This window comes from Bombina bombina, chromosome 9, assembly GCF_027579735.1.
Source record: "Bombina bombina isolate aBomBom1 chromosome 9, aBomBom1.pri, whole genome shotgun sequence".
NCBI lineage: Eukaryota > Metazoa > Chordata > Amphibia > Anura > Bombinatoridae > Bombina > Bombina bombina.
In genome coordinates this window covers 232,428,255-232,452,747 of record NC_069507.1, presented here as the reverse complement: position 1 = coordinate 232,452,747, position 24,493 = coordinate 232,428,255, and the positions used below count along the sequence as shown (strand labels likewise).

General features: G+C 35.4%; 1 protein-coding gene across 1 annotated transcript in view; it reads left to right on the top strand.

The window, feature by feature from the left end:
* The window catches only part of ATRNL1 (attractin like 1), a 1,671,159-nt gene that overhangs the window by 978,070 nt on the left and 668,596 nt on the right, over nt 1–24,493 (top strand). Inside the window, exon 26 of the mRNA XM_053692689.1 lies at nt 4,763–4,841. Within this exon, the coding sequence (XP_053548664.1) occupies nt 4,763–4,841 (79 nt within the window). The remainder of the gene's footprint in view (nt 1–4,762; nt 4,842–24,493) is intronic.

Sequence of the window (24,493 nt, the reverse complement as noted above, 5' to 3'; positions counted from 1 at the left end):
GGAGAGCGCACACACAGAACTAAGTGTAGTATTTATTGTAAAATAAGAAATGGACAATTAAAATATAACTCACAAGAAGTAAGAGAAATCACCCAATGAATCATTCACACAGCTTGTGTATAATGTGTCAGTTTTCCCACCGTGTGAGTCCTTGGTGTAACCTCGTAGTGAGCGTCAGTCACGCTTGTGGTCCCAGCTGTATGTTCCCAAAAGTAAAAGTCATTTCTTTTTCGTATATCCCTGCTGAGAACAAACATAAGTGTCCCAGGATTTGGAGTTACAAAACACCCAAAGCAGAAGCGGTGTGGAGATGTGTACGAATGCCTGTACTGGCCAAAAGTCCCCATATGCTAAATCACTTGAAAGTGATGCAGCATAACTGTAAAAAGCTGTTAAGAAAATATCACCTGAACATATATATATGTGAAAATACAGATATTTTACCTCAGAATATTTTCTGTGCTCTGTGAAAAGTTATCCTTCAGTTACTGTCCAGCTGCAAGCTGAAAAATAAAAACTATAGACAATCAGCAGTGCTGAGATGATGCTTTACTTTACTGTGGTCTCATGAGATTTCACTGAATCTTGCAAGATTTCATAGTAAACTTCCTTAAACTGAGTAGGGAAATAACATGACTTTTGCTGCACATGCCAGATGCATACTCCCTTGCAAGTCCTGGGACTAGCAAACTGATTGGCTGCTTAAAGTCCTTTTACATTAGGATGTTGCTACTGAAGTAAAATATCTTCCTTTTCTACAAAGAAATTTGTAGGTGATATTTTCTAGGCAGCTTTTTAACAGTTATGCTGCATCACTTTCAAGTGCTTCAATATTTGGGTATAGTGTTTCTTTAAAGGGACAGTCTGCACCAGAATTTTTATGGGTTTAAAAAGATAGATAATCCCTTTATTACCCATTCCCCCGTTTTGCATAACCAACACAGTTATATTAATATATGTTTTACCTCTGTGATTACCTTGTATCTAAGCCTCTGCAGACTGCCCCCTTATCTCAGTGCTTTTGACAGACATGCAGTTTAGCCAATTGGTGCAGACTCCTAAATAACTCCACAGGAGTGGGCACAATGTTATCTATATGACACTCATGAACTAGTACTGTCTAACTGTGAAAAACTTTCAAAATGCTCTGAGCTAAGAGGCGGTTTTCAACTGTTTAGAAATCAGTTTGAGCTTACCTAGGTTTAGCTTTTCAAAAATACCACCAAGGGAACAAAGCAAATTTAATGATAAAAGTAAATTGGAAAGTTGTTTAAAATTTCATGCCCATTCTGAATCATGAAAGTTTAATTTTGACTAGACTGTCCCTTTAAGGAGACTTCATAAATAAGTAAGTCTGTTTGCAGTGTAGTCTGTCCCTTTAAACATTTTTTTTTCTTTTTGCTATCAAACAGTTTTCAATTTTTTTTCTTTGTGCTGTTATGTGAGAATAATTTAGAAACATGGTTAGAGAGCAGGGGGAGTGGTTATAGTAGATAGAACAACAGGTTAATTATTTTTTTTATTATTAAAACAATAAATCAGTATCCAGAAAAAACAGCTATTTCTATTAGATTGGGCGTTAGTGGGGTAAATAATTATTTGTAACAGGGAAGGTCATTGTAAGGCTCAATTGATAATGATGTTGTTTTCGTCTAATTGACCAAATTAAAGTAAAAACACAGAAATGCACAGAAATAAACTGAACTGCTTTTGAACCCTGTATGATCAATTTTCCTAATTGAAACCCATATTTTTGCCAGGAAATATATTAAGTTAACATTTGCTTGAATTAGATATTTAGACAAAATGGTAGGTCACTGGAATGCCTTTTTTTTTTAAAGGAGATTAAAGGGACAGTCTAGCCATAATTAAACTTTCATGATTCAGATAGGGCATGCAATTTTTAACAACTTTCCAATTTACTTTTATCATCAAATGTGCTTTGGTTCTTGGTATTCTTTGTTGAAAGCTAAACCTAGATAGGCCCATATTCTGAATTATAAGCCCTTGAAGGCTGCCTCTTATCTCAGTGCATTTTGACAGTTTTTTTAGTGCTAGTTCATGTGTGCCATTTAGATAACATTGTGCTCACTCCCTTGGAATTATTTATAAGTCAGTATTGATTGGCTAAAATGCAAATCTGTCAAAAGAACTGAGATAAGGGGGCAGTCTGGAGAGGCTTAGATACAAGGTAATCACAGAGGTAAAACATGTTTTAATATAACCATGTTGGTTATGAAAAACTGGGTAATGGGTAATGAAGGGATTATCTATCTTTTTAAAACCCTAACAATTTTCAAGTATACTGTCCCTTTAAATAGCTCTTGCTTTTGTTTAAAATGTATCCTTGTCTTACACTTTCTAGTGGGCCCAAAAAAAGCATAATCTGCACCTTGCAAATGCTGCAAATCATATAGCCAGTGTAGGCAATTTGCAGCATTTTTACTTTTTGGTCAGTCTAGGGATTGTGGGATGAAGCACAGTATTTTATTTATTTTTTTAATAAAAAAAGCAAAAGGTCTTCTGTTGAGCTGTTTTGGAGTTTTAGGTGCTGCTCATATTTAAAGGGACAGTTCACTGTAAAATTGTTTTTCCCTTAATGTGTTCCCTATAACATGTTATACCAGCTGCAGTGTATAAAATATGAGAAATTGCTCATTTATGCTTCTTTTTGGAAAATAAATAGCTGGATTTGCTCTTTGAAACCACAGCCCATCAAAATAGGTGTAAGCTTGCAATCTCATTATCTTATCACGCAAATGCTTCCCTTTCTTGTCTCTGTCTGTGTATAATACTTAGAACAAATGAAAATGAACATTTTAGAGCTTTATCTCTTCCACCTCCCACTGTGAATGTAATTTCTTCTACTGGCTCTTTGTACATAGTTTCTCAATAGCCCATACCTAGGTATAGAAACCTCAGCATAGGTAGGGATACTATAGGCTAAATCAGCAATTTAAAATGCTAATATAAAGGCTAAGGAGCTATTTGTAAACAATTTTATACACTCCAGCATGTAAAATCGATCATTGGGAACAAATTAAAGGAGAGAAAGCTTTTGAGTAGACTGTCCCTTTAAAGGGAAAGTCTACAACAAAATTGTAATTGTTTAAAAAGATAGATAACCCCTTTACTACCCATTCCCCAGCTTTGCACAACAAACATTGTTAGATTAATATACTTTGTAACCTTTAAACCTATAACTTTCTGCCTGCTTCTAAGCAACAACAGAGAGCCTCTTATCACATGCTTTTGTATTTGCGTTTCACAACAGGATACTGCTAGTTCATGTGGGCCAAATAGATAACATTGTGCTCACGCCCAGGGAGTTATTTAAGAGTCATCACAACACAGCACTGATTAGCTTAAATGCAAGTCAATAGATAATAAATATAAAGTCATGTGATCAGGGGGCTGTCAGAAGATGCTTAGATACAACGACGCCCCCTTTAACCTTGTGAGTCCCTAATACCTAGTCATAAATGTTGGGTGGTTTGCTATTACTATAGTGATCACATGTCTGGTTAAAGAGGGGCTTCTGGGTTTTTAAATCAATGGGTCTTTGGCAGTCTTTAGGCCTTTTTAATGGGATAGACCCATCAATGTGTCTGTGTGTGTGTATATTTATTTGTTTAAAGATTGTGCTTATCCTCCTGTACACTCCTAACACAAATACAGGTTGAAAGAGCAGGCAATTGCCTTTCTAACAATGGGTCTTCCAAGTTTCTATGGCTTAAAGGGATGGTCTAATCAAAATAAAATTTTCATGATTCAGATAGGGGATACAATTTTAAACAACTTTCCAATTCACTTTTATCATCAAATTTGCGTTGTTCTCTTGGCATTCTTAGTTAAAAGCTAAACCTAGGTAGGCTCATATGCTAATTTCTAAGCCATTGAAGGCTGCCCCTTATCTCAATGCATTTGACAGTTTTTCACAGATAGAGGGCATTAGTTCATGTGTGCCATATAGATAACTCTGGTGACGCCCGTGGAGTTACTTACGAGAAGGCACTGATTGGCTTAAATGAAAGTCTGTCAAAAGAACTGAAATAAGGGGGCAGTCTGCAGAGGCTTAGATACAAGGTAATTACAGAGGTACAACGTATATTAATATAACAGTGTTGGTTATGCAAAACTGGGGAATGGGTAGTAAAGGGATTATCTTTCTCTTTAAATAATACAAATTCTGGAGTAGACTGTCCATTTAAGGGAGATTATATTGTACTCCCTTAAGATATCTACAGCAGCCTGACCTTTCTGGGCCACCATGTACAACTTGGAAGCTCCCCCTTCCCCCTGGGTTAATGTCCATAGACAGAGCATACAATTGTTGTATAACTGACCTTAAATAACAATTAAACCCATAGGTAAAGTCACTCTTGGAAGATGCAATTCTTTTGGCTCCTGAGGGTTATTATACCTATGATCTAAGGTCAGCAGAACATGGCTGGAGAGACCATCAGGAATAATATCTGTTTGACCTGCAAATCACTAACTGTGTTCTGTTTAGGAGAGTTTATAATACTGGCTGACTTTTTGTAAAGTAAAAAGGGTGTGAATGGTTAAATCTAATATGAAAATGAGGATTCAAAATTGAGACATCAAACTGTGACTGAATCCATAAACCGCGAGTGCCAATTAAAAGAACATTTTGTACTTTTAAGAAAATATTGATTTCTTAACAATGCAGCATTATTATCAGAATTATCTTTAAAATCTTCATCAAGTATTGATGAGTTTTCTTGTTTTCTTTTTCCAGCTGCTTTTTGTCCCTGTTGCTGGTCGCTGCTGTGGTTTGGAAGATTAAACAGACCTGCTGGGCATCCCGTCGAAGAGAGGTTTGTTGTCAAATCCTGTGTATGTGGAAATGTTTATTGAATATAATATTCCTCTAACATGTTAGGCACATACTAATTGACTTGAAAGTAATGCACCATATCTGTAAAAAAAATGGACTATAAAATATCAAATGAACATCCCTATTTAAAAAAGGATTTGATTTTATCTCAGATTTCCCAGTAGCTACATTCCATTGTAAAGGGGCCGGACAGATAGCTCATCGTGCTAATACACTGTTGTAGAGATCTGTGGCAGGTTCGATCCCGGTGAGGTCCTTTCATCCTTCCGAGGTCGGTAAAATGAGTACCGTTGGGTAATAATAATACCTGTTATTAGCGCCGCAAGTCGGTTAAGTACGGGGTTGTGCACTATACAAGTATCCATTATTATAAACATTTAGCTGAAGAACCGTTATCGTCATGTGTATGGTAGTCTGAAGGGGGATTGCTAAACCAAAGCTATTTTCAGTTACATCGTTTTTGACAGCACATAAGAACTATAGGCAGACAACTCTGTCCTAGTGGGTGACACTGCTAAGGCTTATTGGTGTGTTGGGTTAATAAACTATGCGCTGTGGGGGTAAAAGCTAGGGAGTCTCGAAGAAGTAATCTCACAAACTTCAAAGTGGGGGTAAAATCTGGATTGGATGAGACTCTTAAGCGCTTGTGCTTAATTACCCAATAAGGAAAGATAGTCTTACTATGTAGTTGGATTCAATGAGATCTATTTATTTTTAGAATTATAAATACATACAATAAAATTTAAAACAATAGAAATTGATTCTTAAAACAAATCTAACTGGTTGGCCAACCATACAGTGTGAATAAAATGATATAATATGTTTTCCAATCCCTGTTACTTAGTGTGTTATACAAACATATCTGTATATTTGAATTTTTGAATTTTGGTTTAATTGCAGATATTTTTTATGGATTTGATATAGTGGACTTGTGAAGAAGTATGGTATCCACAAAGAATATTCGCAATATTAATTCTTAATTACCATATTTACCATATTCGTTTGTTTAAAGCTGAACATACATAATTAAAATAGCGTCAATGGTATCAACAATATAATTAAAATAGCGTCAATGGTATCAACAATAGTAACAAATAATAAAAGTGAAACAAAAATAAAGTGATACAGTAAAAATCGTATAAGTTATGAAAGATAAAGTCTTTCTGCCGTGATCGTTAGAGTAATTGTTAATTGCTTTTTGTTAAAAGCGCTGTTGTTAAGTCCTCCGTGGGGATAGTATGTGCGGGCGTGCTGCAACACGTTTTTATCTAATTGCTATATATATTGCGATTATAAGTCACTGTTAAGTAGTTTTGGTTATCTGTCCTTCACATTAACTTCCTTAGTTGGTGTAGGTATAATAAATCTTACCCGTTGTTTCTTTTGGGATACTTTGTTTCTGGTCTAGTTTCTTTTTGTACCCAATTCAATCTTTACTGTGATGAATGTGGATCGGAAGCCGGGATAGCCGCTGCCGGTGTTGTAGTGGTTTCAGTATGTCGAGTTGGTTTGTCTCTGCGATTACACACACTTGAAGAAGTAGATGCTGGGGTATTGTGGTAGTGTGCTTTAACCGTTAATCCTTTTGTCAGATGGCTGGGCTTTTTGCCTGGTTCAGGTTTTCAAAACCTCTTGAATTGTTGCGAATGTGTTCTGTTTAGATCCGTACTCTATTTGTTTCAGAGTATCCGATCTGCAGGTGTCCACAGGTTTCTTTAGGCCCAATTATTAGGTAAGGTATTTCAGTTGTTCTTGGCGGTCCTTTGAAAGGAGGACTAGGTGCTTTGAAGGTTGTTCTTGAACGCTTCAGAATATCTTTCAAGCGTATTTGTTGGTCCGTGGTTTGATGTAGTCTTGGCGGTCCACTTCGAAAGTGGACTATGAAAATGTTCAGTGTAGTAAGGAGTAGGCAACGCGTTTCAGCTGATTAATACAGCCTTTATCAAGCATATCCTTGCAGTTGTAAACAGTGGGTTTTTGTATTCTGTGATTTGATTCTATTGGATCCCCTAGGTAGTTGTATCTTTACAATCTGGTGATCCTATTGGTTGTTGTGTCGGTGCTTTTGATTGGTCATTCCTTAGCATGTGACCTATTAATGGTTCAGTTTATCACGGTGATGGGGGAATTTTCACTTATTTGTATCAGATTACCAAGTAAATGCATAAAACGTTATGAAAACTTGTTCCAGTAGTAAACACAAATACGAATGTATTGTTATAATAAAAACATAAATAACTTTTTGTACGTCAGAGAATCTGTCCTTACAGGGTTTGTGAGTCAGTATAAGGTTTTTGGTATATGCCAATTTGAATATTTATTATGTTCTATTTAGTCCTTTAGTGCAAGAATTCATATTTTATGGTTGGTTCAATTCTAGGGTTGGTAAATTAGAGGTTTAGTCATTTGTTTTGATGATGCAATTTAATATAACAGTGGAATGGGAAATTTCAATTTTGCGTGTTCTTGTTTGATCTTTAGTAATCGTTTGTTAAAAAGCAGTTTTTTTATTAATAATCGTTATTTCCATTATTATTGCTTTGGTGCAAGTATATGAAACATGCATTATTGGTTCTGGAATTTTTATTCCTATTTTTGTAATTTATTTATTTTTAGTGTTCGTTCTTTTATAATCTTTTGTTGAAGAGCAGGTTAATCTTTTGGTATTCATCATTTCAATTGTATTGGTTCAAGGATATAAAACATCCATTATTAATAGTTGTGTATCAATCTGTTGGGTTTCTCTTCCGAATTTGGAGTGTTTGTTCTCTTTTAGCCTTTGTTGAAAGAGGGTATCATAAAACGATTTCTTAAAATTTGGTGAAATTTTGAATTGTTTATGAAGTGTTGTTATCAGATGCATTATTATTGGTTCTGGAATATTTATTCCTATTTTTGTAATTTATTTATTTTTAGTGTTCGTTCTTTTATAATCTTTTGTTGAAGAGCAGGTTAATCTTTTGGTATTCATCATTTCAATTGTGTTGGTTCAAGGATATAGAACATCCATTATTATTAGTTGTGTATCAACCTGTTGGGTTTCTCTTCCGAATTTGGAGTGTTTGTTCTTTTTTAGCCTTTGTTGAAGGAGTGTGTCATAAAACGATTTTTTAAAATTTTTGGTGAAATTTTGAATTGTTTATGAAGTATTGTTATCAGATTGGGTTTTTGGTAAAACATGCATTATTATTGGTTCTGGAATTTTTATTCCTATTTTTGTAATTTATTTATTTTTAGTGTTTGTTCTTTTATAATCTTTTGTTGAAGAGCAGGTTAATCTTTTGGTATTCATCATTTCAATTGTATTGGTTCAAGGATATAGAACATCCATTATTATTAGTTGTGTATCAACCTGTTGGGTTTCTCTTCCGAATTTGGAGTGGTTGTTCTCTTTTAGCCTTTGTTGAAGGATTGTATTATAAAACGATTTTTTTAAATTTTTGGTGAAATTTTGAATTGTTTATGAAGTGTTGTTATCAGATTGGGTTTTTGGTGTTGGCATGCAGGATTTTTTGTGGTTCAAGTATTCAAGAAACAGTTTAGACTGAAGTCTATATTCAGACCTTTTGGTCTTAAGGTTTGCATTTCGAAGATCCATTTTGCTTCTTTTTTAAGTAGGTTGTTTGCCTGGTTACCACCTCTTATATTTTGTTTAATTTTTTGTATAGCTGTGTAGTTGAAATATTTTAGATTGCTGTTATTGCAAGTTCTGAAGTGTTTGGGAACTGGCAGGTCTTTATTTCTTTCTAGTTCCGATTTTTCTATTGATAATATGTGTTCCCTTATTCGTTCTTTTATCATCCTTTCCGTTTCACCTATATATTGTTTGTCACATTTTGTGCATGTTATAAGATATATTATGTTTGTGTCTGTACATCTTATAGTCTCTTTTATTTTATATTCCTTGTTTGTGATGCTGGATTTGAATGATTTAGCTTTTTTTGCATGTCTGCATGCTTTGCAGAAACCGCAGGGATAAAATCCCTGTAATGTTTCACCTTGAACTCCTTTTTGGATTTTCGGTTTGTTATGTTTTATGGTTGGAGCTAGTGAACTTTTTAGGTTTTTGGCCTTTTTGTAAATGAATTTTGGGTTTTGTGGTAATTTCTCTCCTAAGTGTGGATCTTGTTGTAGTATTTTCCAGTGTGATTTGATAATTTTTTCTATTTCACCTCTATCCTCACTGTACTCTGTGATGAAAGGGATGAACCATTCTTTAGATTCTTCTATAGTGTTAGTTTTATCTTTGGGTTTATATTTGAGTATGTCCTTTCTGTTGGTTTTTTGTACTTGAAGTCTTTCCACTTCTATTTCTTCCTCTGTGTATCCTCTTTCTATGAATTTCTCTTTAAGTCTCTTTGATTGGATTTCAAAATCTGTGTCTTTTTTACAGTTTCTTTTGAGTCTAAGGAACTGACCCTTTGGTATATTTTGTTTCCACCGCTTGAGGTGACCACTTGTTTCGTGTATGAAGTTGTTTGCATCGACCTCTTTGAAATAGGTTTTTGTGAGAAGCTCGTTATTTTCTATGCTAATTTCTAGGTCTAGATAATGTATTTTCTCTGTACTGTAGTCTGCAGTGAATTTTAGATTAAGTTGATTGTTGTTCATATGTTCTAAGCAGGTATTTAAATCTTGTGTTGTGCCTTTCCAGACAAAGAAGAGATCATCAATAAATCTTTTATACATGATGAAATTATTTTTGAAGGGGCTCTCTTGTAGGAATTGTGTTTCCCATATTCCCATGAACAGATTTGCGTAACTAGGGGCAAATTTAGTGCCCATAGCTGTTCCGCAAATCTGTTCATAGTATGTGTTTTCGTACATAAAAAAGTTATGGGTTAGAATAAATTCTATACAATCTATTATGAATTCTCGTTGTTCTTTTAACATAGTTGGGTCATTTCTTAAATATTTATTGATGGCATGGAGGCCATCTTCGTGTCTAATGGAGGTATACAGTGCCTGAACATCGCATGTCACTAGTATATATTCATCAGTCCATTTGAAATTATCTAACATTATTAATAGGTTTGTTGAGTCTCTTAAATATGAGTCTATGTTAAAAGAACAACGAGAATTACGCAAATCTGTTCATGGGAATATGGGAAACACAATTCCTACAAGAGAGCCCCTTCAAAAATAATTTCATCATGTATAAAAGATTTATTGATGATCTCTTCTTTGTCTGGAAAGGCACAACACAAGATTTAAATACCTGCTTAGAACATATGAACAACAATCAACTTAATCTAAAATTCACTGCAGACTACAGTACAGAGAAAATACATTATCTAGACCTAGAAATTAGCATAGAAAATAACGAGCTTCTCACAAAAACCTATTTCAAAGAGGTCGATGCAAACAACTTCATACACGAAACAAGTGGTCACCTCAAGCGGTGGAAACAAAATATACCAAAGGGTCAGTTCCTTAGACTCAAAAGAAACTGTAAAAAAGACACAGATTTTGAAATCCAATCAAAGAGACTTAAAGAGAAATTCATAGAAAGAGGATACACAGAGGAAGAAATAGAAGTGGAAAGACTTCAAGTACAAAAAACCAACAGAAAGGACATACTCAAATATAAACCCAAAGATAAAACTAACACTATAGAAGAATCTAAAGAATGGTTCATCCCTTTCATCACAGAGTACAGTGAGGATAGAGGTGAAATAGAAAAAATTATCAAATCACACTGGAAAATACTACAACAAGATCCACACTTAGGAGAGAAATTACCACAAAACCCAAAATTCATTTACAAAAAGGCCAAAAACCTAAAAAGTTCACTAGCTCCAACCATAAAACATAACAAACCGAAAATCCAAAAAGGAGTTCAAGGTGAAACATTACAGGGATTTTATCCCTGCGGTTTCTGCAAAGCATGCAGACATGCAAAAAAAGCTAAATCATTCAAATCCAGCATCACAAACAAGGAATATAAAATAAAAGAGACTATAAGATGTACAGACACAAACATAATATATCTTATAACATGCACAAAATGTGACAAACAATATATAGGTGAAACGGAAAGGATGATAAAAGAACGAATAAGGGAACACATATTATCAATAGAAAAATCGGAACTAGAAAGAAATAAAGACCTGCCAGTTCCCAAACACTTCAGAACTTGCAATAACAGCAATCTAAAATATTTCAACTACACAGCTATACAAAAAATTAAACAAAATATAAGAGGTGGTAACCAGGCAAACAACCTACTTAAAAAAGAAGCAAAATGGATCTTCGAAATGCAAACCTTAAGACCAAAAGGTCTGAATATAGACTTCAGTCTAAACTGTTTCTTGAATACTTGAACCACAAAAAATCCTGCATGCCAACACCAAAAACCCAATCTGATAACAACACTTCATAAACAATTCAAAATTTCACCAAAAATTTAAAAAAATCGTTGTATAATACAATCCTTCAACAAAGGCTAAAAGAGAACAACCACTCCAAATTCGGAAGAGAAACCCAACAGGTTGATACACAACTAATAATAATGGATGTTCTATATCCTTGAACCAATACAATTGAAATGATGAATACCAAAAGATTAACCTGCTCTTCAACAAAAGATTATAAAAGAACAAACACTAAAAATAAATAAATTACAAAAATAGGAATAAAAATTCCAGAACCAATAATAATGCATGTTTTACCAAAAACCCAATCTGATAACAATACTTCATAAACAATTCAAAATTTCACCAAAAATTTTAAAAAATCGTTTTATGACACACTCCTTCAACAAAGGCTAAAAAAGAACAAACACTCCAAATTCGGAAGAGAAACCCAACAGGTTGATACACAACTAATAATAATGGATGTTCTATATCCTTGAACCAACACAATTGAAATGATGAATACCAAAAGATTAACCTGCTCTTCAACAAAAGATTATAAAAGAACGAACACTAAAAATAAATAAATTACAAAAATAGGAATAAAAATTCCAGAACCAATAATAATGCATCTGATAACAACACTTCATAAACAATTCAAAATTTCACCAAATTTTAAGAAATCGTTTTATGATACCCTCTTTCAACAAAGGCTAAAAGAGAACAAACACTCCAAATTCAGAAGAGAAACCCAACAGATTGATACACAACTATTAATAATGGATGTTTTATATCCTTGAACCAATACAATTGAAATGATGAATACCAAAAGATTAACCTGCTCTTCAACAAAAGATTATAAAAGAACGAACACTAAAAATAAATAAATTACAAAAATAGGAATAAAAATTCCAGAACCAATAATGCATGTTTCATATACTTGCACCAAAGCAATAATAATGGAAATAACGATTATTAATAAAAAAACTGCTTTTTAACAAACGATTACTAAAGATCAAACAAGAACACGCAAAATTGAAATTTCCCATTCCACTGTTATATTAAATTGCATCATCAAAACAAATGACTAAACCTCTAATTTACCAACCCTAGAATTGAACCAACCATAAAATATGAATTCTTGCACTAAAGGACTAAATAGAACATAATAAATATTCAAATTGGCATATACCAAAAACCTTATACTGACTCACAAACCCTGTAAGGACAGATTCTCTGACGTACAAAAAGTTATTTATGTTTTTATTATAACAATACATTCGTATTTGTGTTTACTACTGGAACAAGTTTTCATAACGTTTTATGCATTTACTTGGTAATCTGATACAAATAAGTGAAAATTCCCCCATCACCGTGATAAACTGAACCATTAATAGGTCACATGCTAAGGAATGACCAATCAAAAGCACCGACACAACAACCAATAGGATCACCAGATTGTAAAGATACAACTACCTAGGGGATCCAATAGAATCAAATCACAGAATACAAAAACCCACTGTTTACAACTGCAAGGATATGCTTGATAAAGGCTGTATTAATCAGCTGAAACGCGTTGCCTACTCCTTGCTACACTGAACATTTTCATAGTCCACTTTCGAAGTGGACCGCCAAGACTACATCAAACCACGGACCAACAAATACGCTTGAAAGATATTCTGAAGCGTTCAAGAACAACCTACAAAGCACCTAGTCCTCCTTTTAAAGGACCGCCAAGAACAACTGAAATACCTTACCTAATAATTGGGCCTAAAGAAACCTGTGGACACCTGCAGATCGGATACTCTGAAACAAATAGAGTACGGATCTAAACAGAACACATTCGCAACAATTCAAGAGGTTTTGAAAACCTGAACCAGGCAAAAAGCCCAGCCATCTGACAAAAGGATTAACGGTTAAAGCACACTACCACAATACCCCAGCATCTACTTCTTCAAGTGTGTGTAATCGCAGAGACAAACCAACTCGACATACTGAAACCACTACAACACCGGCAGCGGCTATCCCGGCTTCCGATCCACATTCATCACAGTAAAGATTGAATTGGGTACAAAAAGAAACTAGACCAGAAACAAAGTATCCCAAAAGAAACAACGGGTAAGATTTATTATACCTACACCAACTAAGGAAGTTAATGTGAAGGACAGATAACCAAAACTACTTAACAGTGACTTATAATCGCAATATATATAGCAATTAGATAAAAACGTGTTGCAGCACGCCCGCACATACTATCCCCACGGAGGACTTAACAACAGCGCTTTTAACAAAAAGCAATTAACAATTACTCTAACGATCACGGCAGAAAGACTTTATCTTTCATAACTTATACGATTTTTACTGTATCACTTTATTTTTGTTTCACTTTTATTATTTGTTACTATTGTTGATACCATTGACGCTATTTTAATTATATTGTTGATACCATTGACGCTATTTTAATTATGTATGTTCAGCTTTAAACAAACGAATATGGTAAATATGGTAATTAAGAATTAATATTGCGAATATTCTTTGTGGATACCATACTTCTTCACAAGTCCACTATATCAAATCCATAAAAAATATCTGCAATTAAACCAAAATTCAAAAATTCAAATATACAGATATGTTTGTATAACACACTAAGTAACAGGGATTGGAAAACATATTATATCATTTTATTCACACTGTATGGTTGGCCAACCAGTTAGATTTGTTTTAAGAATCAATTTCTATTGTTTTAAATTTTATTGTATGTATTTATAATTCTAAAAATAAATAGATCTCATTGAATCCAACTACATAGTAAGACTATCTTTCCTTATTGGGTAATTAAGCACAAGCGCTTAAGAGTCTCATCCAATCCAGACACTGCTAAGGCTTCAGTGGGAGTCCAAGTGATGTCACCAAAGGGTGGAGTCACAGTAGCTTCAAGGGTGCTGGAAGAGGGAGGGTATTGCAACCCCTTTATCCCAGCTACCTTAGCAGAAATAAGATGATCAAGAACACTAATTTGAAAGAGATTTGCCTGCTCTTTCAAACGGTGGTGGTCTTGAAATGCACCAAATGTTTAAAGGGACAAGAAAACCCAATTCATGATTCTGATAAAGAATACAATTTTAAAAAAGTTTCCAATTTACGTCTATTTTAAAATGTGCTTCCCTCTCTTGTTATTCTTTGTTAAAGACATATCTAGATAGATAGTGTGCACATGCCAGAAGCACTACATGACAGGAAATAGTGCTGCCATCTAGCGTAGCGACACATAATAAACAAATCTGTTTATGTTTATAGACCCCTAATACATTTTATTTTATAACGTTCAATTCCTTTTTTATTTAGATTTTGCCTAAATAGCCAAATAGACAAAATGTGCTTTTATTTCAATTATGGTAGTCTGGTGCAATGGGGCCCCTCTAGTTTTTATTACAACCCAAAAAGCCTGTATGGCCCCTTCTTTCAGATTTGTATACCTTCAATAACAATTTAGTAAGAGGATCAGAGTAGCAAATCTGCTCACCTGGCTATTTCCAAAGTCATTTACTAAAATCTTAAAGGGATATGAAACCCAAAATACGACTTACAAAATTATTTACATTTAAAGGACCACTAAATTGCAGTAAAACAAAATAATTGACAAATACAGAATAAAAATATGTAGCAAGGGGGGGCGTGTCTGACCATCGACCAAGATGGCTGCTTGTTACAGTCTGTCTAACTATGGGAGCTGATAAAACTGCTGTTTGTCTCTCCGGAAGCTGCTGGATCTTGTCTTTTTTAAAAGAACTGAAACAACCTATATTTTTGCAGCAGATCTATATGATTTTTGTATACTATTAAGAATAAGCAGCCTAAAATAGAGAAGGTACGCAGCAGAGGTCTGAGAGCGGCCTGTTCCTTTCTCTACCCCCCCATTGTTCTGATTTATCAGTATATCCAGCCAGTTGTGCTGCAGTAAGTTCACCTACAAGATTTTATTATGGAAGATCAACTCAGCTTCAGAATAATAGAGTTGCTAAGTGCTCTTTTCTCTCGTGTTGAGGAGGAAGTCACCAGAGAATTGCGTCTATCTATGGAGGAGACCGCTACAAAAAGAATGCCTGATCTAGTGGAAGTTCTCCCCCCGGGATTTAAAAAGGTTCCATTATCCCAATCACCACTTACAAATGAAGTGGGGTAACCTATAGACTTGGAGAGACTGTCTGATAGCCCAGAGCATGGCACCATGGCCCGGCATATGGCGCATCTGCAACAGGAGATGACGGTGCAGGAGACACTTCAGAGAGGTACACTTAATAAGGAGCGTCTGTTATTGCTAAGTGCCACCCCAGACGACTATAACTGTCAAGAGCCAGATATCTTTGGAGAAGCTTGCCGGCTAACTATGTATCACGCTATGATGGGGCCTTGGAATCTGGCCCCCCTATCAGAGAAGGTGTTGTCGGTGCCCGCTGTGAGACGGCCGATCGTGGCGGGTGAAGCAGCCTGTCTGGAATGGGATCTCACTCAGGACATGACATTGCGGCTGCGAAGTCTGGCAATGCAGAGGTATTGGAGCTGGAGGCCGGGAGCAATTGGGGAGACTGTGCCAGGTATGCTCCATTGCTATGTCTGGTCACCGGAGATTGCCGTGGGAGAGCTATGGCCTATTTTGTTTGGCCTTCGCTTATGGTTGGAGACTTACCGCTGCCCCAGCGTTCAAGAACCGGCTGGGGTCGGTTAAAATTTCGACTAAGTGCTGGGTAATGCCGGACTCCATTGCTCAGCTAAGCTGATATTTGCTGGGGACTTCCCTAAATATCCTATAAAAAAAAGTAATGAATCATAAACCGGACGATATTGCAGTTTAAAAGTTTTAGTTCTTTGTTATTTGTAGCATGTTTAGTCTGCTCCTATTCGCTTACATGATGTTCAGAATGTTTTTTTTTTTATCTACCTTCACATATTTGACTGGTCTCATGTATTTTCTTGGTTATATGTATGTTTGGGCTTCAGATCTGGGCTCCACAGTAGGCATAGACTAAAGATATCCACTATTAAATGTCAGGGGTATATTGTAACATCATAGTTAGTGCAGAAGTTTTACTTTATATTTGCCCCCTCCTCCTATAAGCCCCAGTAATTATGCCCACGCAGCCCTTGTGGGGTGCTAGCAAATATGCATGGAGCTTTCTGGCTTAGTTCTCTAAGAACAATCGTTATTTCTTTACATCAGTTATGCAGCTCTATATCTCTAACCTTATTACATTTAAAGTCTCTTCCACATATGTGGGTATGATATAGTATAACTGGCCCTTCCTTATAGTTGGTTTACAGTATCTTAGTCCTCTATAGCTGATCATTAATACTTTTTATATAAGCTGAATATATAAGCTGTGTTTAAATTATGATTTGACGGTCCAAAAGTGATCTAAATATTTGAAGTATAAGGCATAGAATTGATAACTATGTTATAATAGTCTGTAACAGGTCTATAGGAGACCTGATATTAATACCTCCCTCCTGTAAATTTCTTTTTTTCATATAATAGCTGTATTGGAAGCCCAAAAGTGGCTCCACTTGTTTCACAGGGGGTAGAAACTTGAGGATTAGTATTGGATAATTTTATGATTTATTTTACTATTCTATAATAGTTTTGATATATTGGCTGAGTTACTGTATTTTATTTTTCTGTCTATGTATACAATTATTCGCTCATATGCCTTCCCGTTGACATGGAATATATCACCTGTTGTTTTTTTGTTGCAATATTACATGTCAGACTTTCTGTATGTTTATCTTAATCCTCAATAAAAATACTTAAAAAAAAAAAAAAAATATGTAGCAAATTATAAATCTAAATTGAGCAGTGGAATTTTTTATGGCAAATTTAAAAGTTAATCCAAATTTTCCTCCCCATGTATCATGTGACAGCCACCAACTAATCACAAAATGGTTATACTGTGCAATTTTGCACATACTCAGTAGCTGGAGTCTCAGAAAGTGTGCATAGAAAATGAATGTGCACATTTTGATAATGGAAGTATATTGGAACTTTTTTTATTGTTTTTTTTTTCACCATGCTGATGACAACAGAAATAGTAACAAAGAGATACCTACTCACAAACACTCTGGTGAGCTGAGGACATTTTGAGTTAAAATATCCTCCTGTTTTAAATAGAGATGATCATGTGATAGTTAATAGGCAGCTTCTTACAGCTATGCTGCATCAATTTCAGGTGATTTAGAATGTGAGTAACATGTCCCTTTAACATATAACTAAGAAAACTGAGATATTCCCAAACATCAGTTAAACAATGCATCTCAAATTGTAGAAAAAGAATTTGCTGTCCTTTATTTGTTTTAGAATACAAAAGGTAAACTTTCTATGTTGTTTCTTATTGAAGATATTTTACTATATATATATATATAATGTTTTTATTCTTGTGGAGACTGTTTTTATGTACCGATACATGATGTAAGAATATTCCCTGTGAGCTAGTGAGCATGTGCAATATTAGTTGTGCCTCAAACTTCATATCCTGCTGGCTTCAGTATAAATTTACAAAATATGTACAAAACCCTTTTCTAAAAAAATATAAAAATGTACATTTAATATACATAAATGAAAATGTTGCATTTCATGCCCCATTCAAAGTACATTAAACACATCTGGCTTTTGTGTAAAAATTGTGCTTTACACAGGCTCCCTAAAAAAGCCAAACATTGTGTAACTTAGGTTTTCTTCAAAATGCTGCAAATCAAATATGAGCTTTAGGCAGTTTGCAGCATTGCAACCTAGGTTACACAATTTGCTTTTAAAGAGAGTGGGTGTAATGACCTTTTAAACAGAGAAAGGTTGTAAATATTGTTGCTCTGCTTTTTTTTTTTTTTTACCTCGTATGTAAGAAAGATAATGAGATGTCAAAACATGTTTCTTACAATTCTGAGCAAGTTGTCATTTTTTCCAGTTCTAAAAGTTTTGCATAAATGAACAAACGTGAGAAAAACAAAAAAACTTGAGATTAAGAAAAATAATTTAAGAGTACTGTGTTCCTTAAAGGGATAGTCTAGTCAAACTTAAACTTTCCTGATTCAGATAGAGCATGCAATTTGAAGTAACTTTCTAATTTACTCATATTATCATTTTTTTTCATTCTCTTGGTGTCTTTATTTGAAAAAGCAAGAATGTAAGCATATGAGCCGGCCCATTTTTGGTTCAGAATCGGGGGAAGCGCTTTCTGATTGGTGTCTAAATGTAGCCACCAATCAGCAAGTGCTACCCAGGTTCTGAACCAAAAATGGCGCAGCTCCTAAGCTTCAAATAAAGATACCAAGAGAACGAAGAAAAATTGATAACAGGAATAACTTAGAAAGTTGCACTATCTGAATCACAGAAGTTTAATTTTGACTAGATTATTCCTTTAAGCATTCCTTTAAGCATATTTATGGTATATTTATAAGCTATGGATAATGGATATATAAAAAAATATTAGGTTAAAAGTTCATGATATACAAGATGGACATTAACAACTTAGACATAGAAGGTGGATTAAAACCAGAAAATTTTCTTTGAATTGTCATTTTTTTGTGCTATCCAATATGCATTGTAAATTCAAATGATGATGATGTTTGCTCCGTGGCAAATAGCTAGTAAAGACAAAATTGTATACAGGTACAGAACCTTTTATCCAAACTGCTTGGGACCGGAAAAGGTTTGGATTGTGGAATAGTAGTATATATGCATCTGTAACATGAGACCATTTAGGGAGGCAATGGCACGAGTGTAAACAACAATATATTATGTCATTTATTTCCATGTCATTATACAGCTTATACATGTAACTAAAGGTAGTTTTATATCATTTGTAATACTTATTACCATCAGAAAGATAGTACAAGACTGTAATTAGAAAGGTAATAATTGTTGTTTTAAATAAATATAGACTATTATTTGCATCTTAGGACACAAAAAAACAACCAAATAAAGATGCAGCTAATGAAAAGTGTAACTTACTGCTGGGGAAACAGTTATTCTTAATAATTGTACTTTAAAAAAAATATGAATGAAAAAAGAATGTAAGTAATCTAGTACACATATAATTATTATACAGGATTTAAATTTAGAGGGAGATGAAATGAGAAGTTTTTGTTTTTTTAAATCATTTTGCACAATTTTTAAGATTTTGCTAATTAAGAGCAGTTTAAGGATACAATGTATGAAAAGCCAGGTAGAATACATATTCCTTGCATTCCTTGCAGTGTTCAGTTAGGAAGATATTTATATGAGCCTGTGCTTTGGGCTAAGCAATCACTGGGTAGAATGTTGAAAGTAAAGCTACATTTCAAATATAATCGAAACACTCCAGCTTCTCTGGAGGGGTCGGACAAAGACATCTCAAATATATTTTAAAGGGAGTGTATTGTTCCTTTAAATCTGTGTTATTGACATCAATTAAAAAAGTATGTGAATTGAATTAACAATTATTCTTTCACATTGCTTTAGAGATTATTTAAAGTTAGGTAAGCAATGCAATTTTATAGCAGGAAATGTCATCAGGATAGTTTTTAATTTTTATTTAACAATAAATATTACTTTTATTACTAGCCCAACCTCATATTAAAGGGACACTGTACCCAAACATTTTCTTTCGTGATTCAGATTGAGCATGAAATTTTAAGCAACTTTCTAATTTACTCCTATCATCAAATTTTCTTCATTCTCTTGGTATCTTTATTTGAAATGCAAGAATATAAGTTTAGATGCCGGCCCATTTTTGGTGAACAACCTGGGTTGTCCTTGCTGATTGGTGGATAAATTCATCCACCAATAAAAAAGTGCTGTCCAGAGTCCTGAAACCAAAAAAAAGCTTAGATGCCTTCTTTTTCAAATAATGATAGCAAGAGAACGAATAAAAATTGATAATAGGAGTAAATTAGAAAGTTGCTTAAAATTGCATGCTCTATCTGAAATACAAAAGAAAAAATTTAGGTACAGTGTCCCTTTAAATACTATTACTATATTCCCCAAAAATAAATAAACTAGAAACTGTTCAAATGAGAAATGCTATACCCGTATGTATGGTCTAAAAACAAAACATAATCTTAACATATAAAATAAGGTGAAGAGAGAGAAAAAAGGAATATGAGTTGTACAAGTATATTAAGGGATTTAAAGGATTTTGTTTCATAAAAAATATGATTTACAAAGCAAGGCATTATGATTTCAGATATAGTTGACAGCAGGTGTCATTTGCGGAAATGATGTTTGGAATAGACTTGATATGGGGCCAATTTATTAATGTGTGAGTGGACTTGATACAATGTAGAGTACCATGTCCGCCGCACATCGATAAATGCAGACAGCATACGCTGTCGGTATTTATCATTGCACAAGCAGTTCTTGTGAACTGCTTGTGCAAAGCCGCCCCCTGCAGATTTGCGGCCAATCGGCCGCTAGCAGGGCGTGTCAATCAGCCCGATCGTACAGGATCGGGCGGATTGATGTCCACGGCCTCAGAGCAGGCAGACAAGTTATGGAGCAGTGGTCTTTAGACCGCTGCTTCATAACTTATGTTTCCGACGATCCTGAAGGCTCGCGCGGAAACAGGGGCATCACGTTCCATTCGGAGCTTGATAATGTGGCACCATGGTGTAAAAATGCACTACAAATGTAGTAAGTGAATTGAAGATTATCAGAAATATACATAAGCTATCCTGATAAATAAAGGGACATTGTACTGTAAAATAATGCCCCTTTAATGTGCTCTGAATGATTCATGTTACCTGCTGAAGTGTATTAAATTATTTACAAATAGCTCATTTAGCTTGATTTTGTCATTGAAAATAGCTGCTTTTGCCTTTAAAAACTACCACCTATACTAAACTTTTCAATATTGTGGCAATGGCTATAGAAAAATTGTGTAATCATAATGCAGCAGCAGAAATCAACTACCCATTTTGGTGTGTGAGAGAGCCTGGCCCATTTGAAAGTTTTTTTCTGCAGCATCTTTGAATACAATGAACTCCTCTCACCTGTTAGCCTGAGCAAATTTTACCCTTAAAGGACCAGTTCACTCAGGAGATGTAATTGTTTAGCAACAATAATGCTATATTAACAAGTGAAGTAGAATCTAAAACATAAATATTGTAATGAGGAAATATATTTTTTTACCCTTTTCCCTTGCTTATTTTCCCTTCTACCAGACAACCCTGGAACGCCCTGATGAAAGGGCTGTACTTGAAAACTTCATTACCCTGCCCCATAGCCAATCAAGTTGCGTTATGCAATTATATGCAAAGTTCGCAAATTTAGCACTGGGCATGCACACAATCCTTATCTAATGTGAGCACTGAAGGCCGCTGTGTTTATGCTCTGTGACTGGATCGTTCTGTAAGGGGGGCGTATACAGTTTGTTAGTTATACATATACAGACATCTGTAAATGTTATTATTCAAAGCAACCACTGGCCGAATATGAGTTGCTTTGAATTATAACATTTACAGACGTGTATTGGTATAACAAACAAATAATATCAAAGTGTCTGATCTATAATGCACTTTACGTTTGTGTCATACGCAAGATCCATTAACTAAATACGGCAGGTACTCTTATCACCCTCTCTAGGGACACTCTCCTTTAATGTGGCTATACAGGTCTTTCTGCTCTCAGCTCACACCTACCCTGACCCCGCTCCGGTCCTGCGCTGCTAACAGCGCACTGAACTCTCTTCATCCTGTGAGTACTGAAGGATGTTATGTTTATGCGCTCTGACCGAATTGTTCTCTAAGGCCGCCGTATCCATTGTGTTACATACATATACACACATCGGTAAATGCTATTATTCAGAGAAACCACTGGCAGAATATTGGTTGCTTTAAATAATAACATTTACCGATGTGTGTATACAGGGAGTGCAGAATTATTAGGCAAGTTGTATTTTTGAGGATTAATTTTATTATTGAACAACAACCATGTTTTCAATGAACACAAAAAACTCATTAATATCAAAGCTGAATAGTTTTGGAAGTAGTTTTTAGTTTGTTTTTAATTATAGCTATTTTAGGGGGATATCTGTGTGTGCAGGTGACTATTACTGTGCATAATTATTAGGCAACTTAACAAAAAACAAATATATACCCATTTCAATTATTTATTTTTACCAGTGAAACCAATATAACATCTCAACATTCACAAATATACATTTCTGACATTCAAAAACAAAACAAAAACAAATCAGTGACCAATATAGCCACCTTTCTTTGCAAGGACACTCAAAAGCCTGCCATCCATGGATTCTGTCAGTGTTTTGATCTGTTCACCATCAACATTGCGTGCAGCAGCAACCACAGCCTCCCAGACACTGTTCAGAGAGGTGTACTGTTTTCCCTCCTTGTAAATCTCACATTTGATGATGGACCACAGGTTCTCAATGGGGTTCAGATCAGGTGAACAAGGAGGCCATGTCATTAGATTTTCTTCTTTTATACCCTTTCTTGCCAGCCATGCTGTGGAGTACTTGGACGCGTGTGATGGAGCATTGTCCTGCATGAAAATCATGTTTTTCTTGAAGGATGCAGACTTCTTCCTTTACCACTGCTTGAAGAAGGTGTCTTCCAGAAACTGGCAGTAGGACTGGGAGTTGAGCTTGACTCCATCCTCAACCCGAAAAGGCCCCACAAGCTCATCTTTGATGATACCAGCCCAAACCAGTACTCCACCTCCACCTTGCTGCGTCTGAGTCGGACTGGAGCTCTCTGCCCTTTACCAATCCAGCCACGGGCCCATCCATCTAGCCCATCAAGACTCACTCTCATTTCATCAGTCCATAAAACCTTAGAAAAATCAGTCTTGAGATATTTCTTGGCCCAGTCTTGACGTTTCAGCTTGTGTGTCTTGTTCAGTGGTGGTCGTCTTTCAGCCTTTCTTACCTTGGCCATGTCTCTGAGAATTGCACACCTTGTGCTTTTTGGCACTCCAGTGATGTTGCAGCTCTGAAATATGGCCAAACTGGTGGCAAGTGGCATCTTGGCAGCTGCACGCTTGACTTTTCTCAGTTCATGGGCAGTTATTTTGCGCCTTGGTTTTTCCACACGCTTCTTGTGACCCTGTTGACTATTTTGAATGAAACGCTTGATTGTTTGATGATCACGCTTCAGAAGCTTTGCAATTTTAAGAGTGCTGCATCCCTCTGCAAGATATCTCACTATTTTTGACTTTTCTGAGCCTGTCAAGTCCTTCTTTTGACCCATTTTGCCAAAGGAAAGGAAGTTGCCTAATAATTATGCACACCTGATATAGGGTGTTGATGTCATTAGACCACACCCCTTCTCATTACAGAGATGCACATCACCTAATATGCTTAATTGGTAGTAGGCTTTCGAGCCTATACAGCTTGGAGTAAGACAACATGCATAAAGAGGATGATGTGGTCAAAATACTCATTTGCCTAATAATTCTGCACTCCCTGTATGTATATAACACAATGGATACAGCCGCCTTGGAGAACAATCCGGTCAGAGCGCATAAACATAAGAGCCTTCAGTGCTCATAGGATCAAGAGAGCTCAGCGCTGAGACTGTTAGCAGCAAGACCGGAGCGGGTCAGGGTAGGTGTGAGCTGAGAGAGTAGAAAACCTGTGCACCGCGTCATTGTGGGGGCTGGAGCATGCGCCCTGCGAAGAAGGGAGCACAACCACAGTGGCCGCACGTCTAGAAACGATTTCAGTGGGTATAGGTAATACAAAAGACAAGCGGCTATTTCAAAAAATTATTTACAAAGTTAGAAAATGTCAGGATCATATCCGGCATTCAAGTACATTTTTCTGCTTTTGCTTGTGTGTGTTTCCCCCCCACATTTTATGAGTTTCAGTCTAATTTCATGGCATATTCATAGGCAACTTTGCATAATAATACGGATATTTATTTGGTAATTTTAGTCTGTCTTATAAATACATTCAGTTTAATTGTGCCTCACACTGATCTCAATTCAGACACTTTTCATAACATACAATATACATTTACTATTATTCATAAAATTATATGAAAATGTAATTGCATTTCTACAATATACTTGCACACCTGGATATTCTCACACCTGTAATTACGGCTGAATAAAGTAGCCGACTGATATTTAAATTTATCTGTCAAGTACAAAGTAGGCTTTTAAACTGTTTGCGTGAGTATAACGCCAGATGTGGTAACAGGTGTGTACGTTTGCTCTGTGACGTTCTCTGTGATTCAAACACACCGAACTGAGTGCACTAAAACTGCCCTGAAGGGAGGACGAAGGAACCAT